This window comes from Ips typographus, unplaced genomic scaffold (genome assembly GCF_016097725.1).
Source record: "Ips typographus isolate SLU unplaced genomic scaffold, UJ_Ityp_2.0 IpsContig179, whole genome shotgun sequence".
In the NCBI taxonomy this organism is placed as follows: Eukaryota; Metazoa; Arthropoda; class Insecta; order Coleoptera; family Curculionidae; genus Ips; species Ips typographus.
In genome coordinates this window covers 56,023-64,785 of record NW_028098551.1, presented here as the reverse complement: position 1 = coordinate 64,785, position 8,763 = coordinate 56,023, and the positions used below count along the sequence as shown (strand labels likewise).

Here is an 8,763-nt window from a genome sequence, read left to right as displayed (position 1 = left end):
TAAAAAAAAAAAGCTCACGTGACCTTTGAACACCGTCATCTGTCAGTCAATGACGTTTCGATTACGATCTGTCAATGTCCAGTGGAAATTTCATTCGAATCGGTGCAATACCAAAGCTGTAATGGGCAAAAATGTATCTTGGTGTTTTTGACTGACTTTGACGCCCTCTAGCGGCCTTACCGGTAAACCTACCGCGGTCGCTCAAACGTCATTTAACAGCCCTGACTGTCCCCTACAAATTTCCTAATTACAAGTTTTTTGTAAAATTTAGAAATAACGGAGTTATTGACGATTTTGTGTCCTGAACTTATGGTCCTTCGAACCGGGTGATTTGTTTTTTTTTAATTTTTCCAGCCAAATTGTGGGTTTTACGGCAAAAACTCACAGAAAGTAAAAGGTGCGTCTGGTCTTGCCCTACCTAACCTGATAATTTCAAGTCGATATCTCTCACCGTTTTCGAGATATTGTTTGGAGCAACTTTGGCGCCCTCTAGCGGCCTTACCGGGCAACCTACCGCGGTCGCTCAAACGTCATTTAACAGCCCTGACTGTCCCCTACAAATTTCCTAATTACAAGTTTTTTGTAAAATTTAGAAATAACTGAGTTATTAAAGATTTTGTGTGACCGCGTCCTAAACTTATGGTCCTTCGAGCCGGATTTTTTAGTTTTTTCCCAAACCTGGGGGTGTTTTCCGCAGGAAAATTCTGAAAATTTGTGTGGAGGTGCTTGAAACTATCAGTCCCACATTTCTCTAGTAAAAATTTAGAAAAAGTAAAATTTTTTATTTTACCACCCCCTAACCACCCCCGGGGGTGGTTGGGGGTGGGTAGGTTTGTTTAGACCCCCATTCTAACCCACCACCCCAAATTTGACTTAAATCGGACAAAGCGTAAGGGAGATAGGGCAGAAACACTGTGAGGGAGGTTAGAAAAAATGGTTGTCCTCTTAGCCTGTGGCCATTTTGGGCACTAAAATTCTGAAAATTTGTGTGGAGGTTGCTGAAACTATCGATCCCACATTTCTTTAGTAAAAATTTAGAAAAAGTAAAATTTTTTATTTTACCACCCCCTAACCACCCCCGGGGGTGGTTGGGGGTGGGTAGGTTTGTTTGGACCCCAATTCTAACCCACCACCCCAAATTTGACTTAAATCGGACAAAGCGTAAGGGAGATAGGGCAGAAACACTGTGAGGGAGGTTAGAAAAAGTGGTTGTCCTCTTGGCCTGGCGCCATTTTGGGCACTAAAATTCTGAAAATTTGTGTGGAGGTGCTTGAAACTATCAGTCCCACATTTCTCTAGTAAAAATTTAGAAAAAGTAAAAATTTTTATTTTACCACCCCCTAACCACCCCCGGGGGTGGTTGGGGGTGGGTAGGTTTGTTCACACCCCCATTCTAACGCACCACCCCAAATTTGACTTAAATCGGACAAAGCGTTAAGGAGATAGGGCAGAAACACTGTGAGGGAGGTAAAAAAAGTGGTTCTCCTCTTAGCCTGGCGCCATTTTGGGCACTAAAATTCTGAAAATTTGCGTGGAGGTGCTTGAAACTATCGGTCCCACTTTTCTGCAGTAAAAATGTTTATTCACCCAAAAACCGCTATGTACAAGCCACTGGACTACTTCCGCGCACTCAGGTCCCGTTGGGCAACCCCCTCCTCACCTCCTCCACCGTAGAAACCCCCAGTTTCCCTTCCAGCGGGAACTTAAACGTCAACTCCCCGTCGCAAAACAGCGACTCACTCGCAGGGAAACTCAACTCCTCTTCCAGCTTCTCCTCGTGGGTGTAGTAGCGGGCGGCGTGACGTTTCCCGTAGCACAACGCCACCAAAACAGCGAGGAGGACGAGGAGGAGCAGACACACGGACAGGGCGGCCGCAATCAGCCCAAAATTCCCCCGGGCGGTCACCAGGAAGTAGTCGGAATCGTAACCGGAACACCAAACCAGCTGCGACTTGTCCAGATTCCTCAAAGTCTGCCCCCTCACTGTATTTGGTGCTGCGCAAGTCAATTCCTGGATATTGGCACTTTGGTTGATTCTGTTTATAAGAGGAACCACGTGACACAGGTCACAAGACCACGGATTCCCTTGGAGGAGCAGAAGCTTGATTCCATCCAGCTTCTCCATGTGGTACTCGTCGATTCCTTTGAGGAGGTTGTCCGACAGGTCCAGGAGTCGCAGAGTGAAAGGGAGTGAGGCTGGGAGGGAGGTTATGTGGTTGCGACTCACGTCCAACACCTCCAAACCCTCCAGGGGGAAGTTAAAGTGGGACAGCCCACACTGGGCCAGCCTCAGCTCCCTCAACCCTTCCAACCTCAGATTCTTCAAACCCTCCTCTTCCAGGGGGTTCCCACTCAAATCCAGCACCTCCACACCCTCCAGCCTCACTGTCCTCAGCCTGTTGAAGCTCAAATCCAACTCGGTCAAGTTGGGCAAACCGGAAACAACTTTCAGCCAGTTTCTGGCCAAAACCAGCCTCCTCAGACTGGTGAGGCTGTGGAACAAGTCGTGCTGTATCGTCTGCAACTGGTTCCCGTCCAATTTGAGTTGTTTGAGGTTGGTGAGGTGCTGGAGGTCTTCCTCGCGGATTGACGTTAACTGGTTGTCGCCCAGGTCAAGGAAAACCAAGTTAGGGAGGTGTTGGTGGACGTGCGGGTTGATGTGGGTGAGGGCGCAGCCGCGGCACTCGAGCTGGCGCAGTTCCTGAAAGAAGCGCATTCGTTAAAATTGCAGAAAAATCGATAAAAACTCCCCCCCTCCCCCCCCGGAGGGGGTTGAAGGTGAGCTGGGAAGGGTTTAGGGTATTTTGTTGCCTCACTTCGTGGTTTTCGTGCCCTATCTCCCTCGCGCTTTGTCCGATTTAAGTCAAATTTGGGGTGGTGGGGTAGAATGGGGGTCTAAACAAACCTACCCACCCCCAACCACCCCCGGGGGTGGTTAGGGGGTGGTAAAATAAAAAATTTTACTTTTTCTAAATTTTCACTAGAGAAATGTGGGACCGATAGTTTCAGCAACCTCCACACAAATTTTCAGAATTTTAGTGCCCAAAATGGCGTCAGGCTAAGAGGACAACCACTTTTTCTAACCTCCCTCACACAGTATTTCTGCCCTATCTCCTTCGCGCTTTGTCCGATTTAAGTCAAATTTTGGGTGGTGGGTTAGAATGGAAGTCTGAACAAACCTACCCACCCCCACCCCCCTTGGGGGTGGTTAGGGGGTGGTAAAATAAAAAAATTACTTTTTCTAAATTTTTACTAGAGAAATGTGGGACCGATAGTTTCAGCAACCTCCACACAAATTTTCAGAATTTTAGTGCCCAAAATGGCGTCAGGCTAAGAGGACAACCACATTTTCTAACCTCCCTCACAGTGTTTCTGCCCTATCTCCCTCGCGCTTTGTCCGATTTAAGTCAAATTTGGGGTGGTGGTTTAGAATGGGGGTCTGAACAAACCTACCCACCCCCAACCACCCCCGGGGGTGGTTAGGGGGTGGTAAAATAAAAAAAATTACTTTTTCTAAATTTTTACTAGAGAAATGTGGGACCGATAGTTTCAGCAACCTCCACACAAATTTTCAAAATTTTAGTGCCCAAAATGGTGTCAGGCCAAGAGGACAACCACTTTTTCTAACCTCCCTCACACAGTGTTTCTGCCCTATCTCCCTCGCGCTTTGTCCGATTTAAGTCAAATTTGGGGTGGTGGTTTAGAATGGGGGTCTGAACAAACCTACCCACCCCCAACCACCCCCGGGGGTGGTTAGGGGGTGGTAAAATAAAAAAAATTACTTTTTCTAAATTTTTACTAGAGAAATGTGGGACCGATAGTTTCAGTAACCTCCACACAAATTTTCAAAATTTTAGTGCCCAAAATGGCGTCAGGCCAAGAGGACAACCACTTTTTTAACCTCCCTCACAGTGTTTCTGCCCTATCTCCCTCGCGCTTTGTCCGATTTAAGTCAAATTTTGAGTGGTGGGTTAGAATAAAGGACCAAACAAACCTACCCACCCCCACCCACCCCTGGGGGTGGTTAAGGGGTGGTAAAAAAAAAATTTTACTTTTTCTAAATTTTCACTAGAGAAATGTGGGACCGATAGTTTCAGTAACCTCCACACAAATTTTCAGAATTTTAGTGTCCAAAATGGCGTCAGGCTAAGAGGACAACCACATTTTCTAACCTCCCTCACAGTGTTTCTGCCCTATCTCCCTCGCGCTTTGTCCGATTTAAGTCAAATTTTGAGTGGTGGGTTAGAATGAAGGACCAAACAAACCTACCCACCCCCACCCACCCCTGGGGGTGGTTAAGGGGTGGTAAAAAAAAAATTTTACTTTTTCTAAATTTTCACTAGAGAAATGTGGGACCGATAGTTTCAGTAACCTCCACACAAATTTTCAGAATTTTAGTGCCCAAAATGGCTCCAGGCTGAGAGGAGAGGGGTTTTTTTTAGCTCCCTCACAGCAAAAACCATTTTTTTGCAATTTTTCCACTCAATTTGGCTTTTTTAGCCTCACTTTCACCTCTCAGCGACACAATTAACCAAATTTGCATGATTTACTTCAAAATATTCCTAAGAAAACGTAAACCAGACCTGACCTAGTTTGCAAAGCGTTTTTCAAGTGAAACTAGTCATTTTCCGGACGTATTTTTCCCATTTTCAACCCAACTCGACGAGTAAATTGCGATGCAGTAAACGTCAAAACGGAGGATGTTCTTAAACAAAGTTTTACGAGGCAATTTTACGATATTCCCGGATCGACACCGCGGCGGTTTTACGGTTTTATTTCAGCTCGCCCGATACAATGTACCGGAGCAAATTTGCAAGCAGAAAAATTGCGAATTTTATGTGTCTAGTCGTGAACTACCCAACCTGCAAGTTTCAAGTCGATATCTCTAACCGTTTCGGAGATATTGCTTGTTAAAGTTTTGGCGCCCTCTAGCGGCCTTACCAGTCAAGTTATCTTAGTCGCTCAAACGACATTTGACAGCTCTGACTGTCCGCTACAAATTCCTTAATTACACATTTTTAGTAAAAGTTTGAAATAACGGAGTTATTAACGTTTTTGTGTGACCGTGTCCTGAACAATCTTATGGTCCTTCGAGCCGAGTTTTGGGTTTTTTAATTTTTCCAGCCAAACCGTTCGTTTTACTGCAAAAACTCATAAAAGGTAAAAGTTGCGTCTAGACACGAGCTACCCAACCTGATAATTTCAAGTCGATATCTCTAACCGTTCTGGAGATATTGCTTGTTGAAACTTTGGCGCCCTCTAGCGGCGTTACTAGTCAACTTATCTTAGTCGTTCAAACGTCGTTTGACAGCCCTGACTGTCCGCTACAAATTCCTTTATTACACATTTTTTGTAAAAGCTTGAAATAACGGAGTTATTAACGATTTTGTGTGACCGTGTCCAGAACAATCTTATGGTCCTTCGAGCCGAGTTTTGGGTTTTTTAATTTTTCTAGCCAAACTGTTCGTTTTACTGCAAAAACTCATAGAAAGACAATTGTACATCTAGCAATGACCTATCTATGGTGTCAATTTCAAGTGGATATCTCTAACCGTTCCGGAGATATGGCAGAAAAACTGTTAAAGTACCCAAGGCAAAAATGGTTTTTTGCACCGCGTCGCGGCAGTTTAAGCGGGAAAAATTTGAAATTTTGCATTTAGCTTCCCGAGAGCACTGTTCCCACGATTCTCTAGTAAAAATTGGAAAAAGTTACAATTAGTAATTTTTCCGCCCCTCCGCCGCCCCCGGGGGCGGTCGGAAGTAGCAAGGTTTCTTCCCCCTTCCATTCCAACCCACCACCCCAAAAATAAACAAAATCCCTCAAACCCAAACGAAAATAGAGCAAAAAATCAACAAACCTCAACTTGATATCTGTAACAGTTTCGGAGATATTGCTTGTTTAAATTTTGGCGCCCTCTAGCGGCGTTACCAGTCCACTTATCTTAGTCGTTCAAACGTCATTTGACAGCTCTGACTGTCCCCTACAAATTCCTTAATTACACATTTTTTGTAAAAGTTTGAAATAACGGAGTTATTAACGATTTTGTGTAACCGTGACCTGAACAATCTTATGGTCCTTCGAGCCGAGTTTTGGATTTTTTAATTTTCCAGCCGAACTGTTCGTTTTACAGCAAAAACTCATAAAAGGTAAAAGTTGCGTCTAGACAAGACCCACCTAACCTGATAATTTCAACTTGATATCTTTAACTGTTTCCGAGATATTGCTTGTTCAAACTTTGGCGCCCTCTAGCGGCGTTACTAGTCAACTTATCTTAGTCGTTCAAACGTCATTTGACAGCCCTAACAGTCCGCTACAAATTCCTTAATTACACATTTTTTGTCAAAGTTTGAAATAACGGAGTTATTAACGATTTTGTGTGACCGTGTCCAGAACCATCTTATGGTCCTTCGAGCCGAGTTTTGGGTTTTTTAATTTTTCCAGCCAAACTATGGGTTTTACAGCAAAAACTCATAGAAAGTCAATTTTACGTCTAGTAATGGTCTATTTATGGTGTCAATTTCAAGTGGATATCTCTAACCGTTCCGGAGATATGGCAGAAAAACTGTTAAAGTACCCAGGGCAAAAATGGTTTTTTGCACCGCGTCGCGGCAGTTTAAGCGGGAAAAAATTGAAATTTTGCATTTAGCTTCCTGAGAGCACTGTTCCCACGATTCTCTCATAAAAATGGGAAAAAGTTACAATTAGTGATTTTTCCGTCGTTCCGCCGCCCCCGGGGGCGGTCGGAAGTAGCAAGGTTTTTTCCTCCTCCCATTCCAACCCACCACCCCAAAAATAAACAAAATCCCTCAAACCCAAACGAAAATAGAGCAAAAAAACGCAACAAACCTCAACGTCCCGGAATACCTCCGGATGGAGCACCTTCAGGTTGTTCCCGCTCAGTTTCAGCGCGCGCAACTTGCCCACCTCCAGGAAAATCCGGTTCACCAGATCGGTGATGCGGTTCCGTTGGATCGACAGCACTTTCAGCTCTCTCAGGTAGCGAAACGTGCCGCTCGGCAACGATTGTATCCGGTTATCGTCCAGATAGAGCTCCTTCAGCTGATCCAAACCGCGAAAATTGTGATCCAACGGTTGGCTGATGTTGTTTTGCGACAAATTCAACACGTCCAGCCTGCTTAGACCCCAAAAAAAGTGCATTCCCAACTGGGGAACGTTACTTTTCGTCACGTGGATCTCTTCCAGGTGGCGGTAGCTCTGAAACACCGGCGACATGGTCAGCAGGTTGGCGTTATCGTCGGGGGCGGTGATTTTGATCACTTCCGTGTCCAGGCTCACGTTGTTTAGGTTCAGGGGACCCACCAAACCGCCTTCCTTGCAGAAAACCGTCTTGCGACCGCGCTGGTCCAGGTAGCAGGAGCACTTGGTGGGACACATGCCAGCCAAAGTGGTGCCAAGGAACAGGAAAACGGCCACCAACCACAGTTTTGACATTATCTGAAACAAACCAAACCAGTTTACATCTCAAACCACTCATTCCCCACAAATTTGCGCAAAAATTTCGGTCAAAACCCTGTCAGAAACTGCCTGAGGGCAGAACATGTAAAATACTGGGGTGTGAGGGGAGGTTTGGGTTTGGCCGCCCCTTTGCCGCCCCCGGGGGCGGAAGGAAGTGGTGGGTCTTGTCTGTCTGCCCATTCCAACCCACCACCCCAAATTTGACTCAAATCGGTAAAACCGTTTGGGAGATAGGGCAGAAAGTAGGTGAAGGACCTGGAAGTTGCCACCCCAAAATGGTTTTCCGCTCCGATTGGCGGCAGTTTAAGTCGGAAAATGTTGAAATTTTTTATGTGGGTTGCCGTGACTCATGTTCCCACGTGGGAGTCAACAAAAATTTTCCAGCTCTTAAAATTTATTTTTGCCGCCCCTTTACCGCCCCCGGGGGCGGAAGGTAGTAGTCAGTTTTGTTTGTCCGCCCATTCCAACCCTCTACCCCAAATTTGACTTAAATCACTCAAACCGTTTGGGAGATAGGGCTGAAAGTAGGTGAAGGACCTGGAAGTTGCCACCCCAAAATGGTTTTCCGCTCCGATTGGCGGCAGTTTAAGTCGGAAAATGTTGAAATTTTTTATGTGGGTTGCCGTGACTCATGTTCCCACGTGGGTGTCACCAAAAATTTTCCAGCTCCTAAAATTTATTTTTGCCACCCCTTTACCGCCCCCGGGGGCGGAAGGAAGTAGTCAGTTTTGTTTTCCTGCTCATTCTAACCCTCCACCCCAAATTTGACTCAAATCACGCAAACCGTTTGGGATATAGGGCAGAAAGTAGGTGAAGGACCTGGAAGTTGCCACCCCAAAATGGTTTTCCGCTCCGATTGGCGGCAGTTCTGGTCGGAAAATTTTGAAATTTTTTGTGTGGGTTGCCGTGACTCATGTTCCCACGTGGGTGTCACCAAAAATTTTCCAGCTCCTAAAATTTATTTTTGCCACCCCTTTACCGCCCCCGGGGGCGGAAGGAAGTAGTCAGTTTTGTTTTCCTGCTCATTCTAACCCTCCACCCCAAATTTGACTCAAATCACGCAAACCGTTTGGGATATAGGGCAGAAAGTAGGTGAAGGACCTGGAAGTTGCCACCCCAAAATGGTTTTCCGCTCCGATTGGCGGCAGTTCTGGTCGGAAAATTTTGAAATTTTTTGTGTGGGTTGCCTTGAATCATGTTCCCACGTGGGTGTCACCAAAAATTTTCCAGCTCCTAAAATTTATTTTTGCCGCCCCTTTACCGCCCCCGGGGGCGGAAGGAAGTAG

The 8,763-nt window shown here is 45.7% G+C and overlaps 1 protein-coding gene across 2 annotated transcripts in view; it reads right to left on the bottom strand.

Moving 5' to 3' along the window:
• Positions 1 to 7: 7 nt before the first annotated feature.
• LOC145739444 (uncharacterized) overlaps positions 8 to 8,763 on the bottom strand; it is a 55,458-nt gene continuing 46,702 nt past the window's right edge. For both annotated transcript variants that reach the window (XM_081994862.1, XM_081994861.1), the window contains exons 2-3: positions 6,848 to 7,456; positions 8 to 2,701 (exon numbers count right to left, since the gene is read on the bottom strand). In XM_081994862.1, coding sequence (XP_081850988.1) covers positions 1,631 to 2,701; positions 6,848 to 7,453 — 1,677 coding nt within the window. In that variant the 5' untranslated portion in view covers positions 7,454 to 7,456 and the 3' untranslated portion in view covers positions 8 to 1,630. The remainder of the gene's footprint in view (positions 2,702 to 6,847; positions 7,457 to 8,763) is intronic.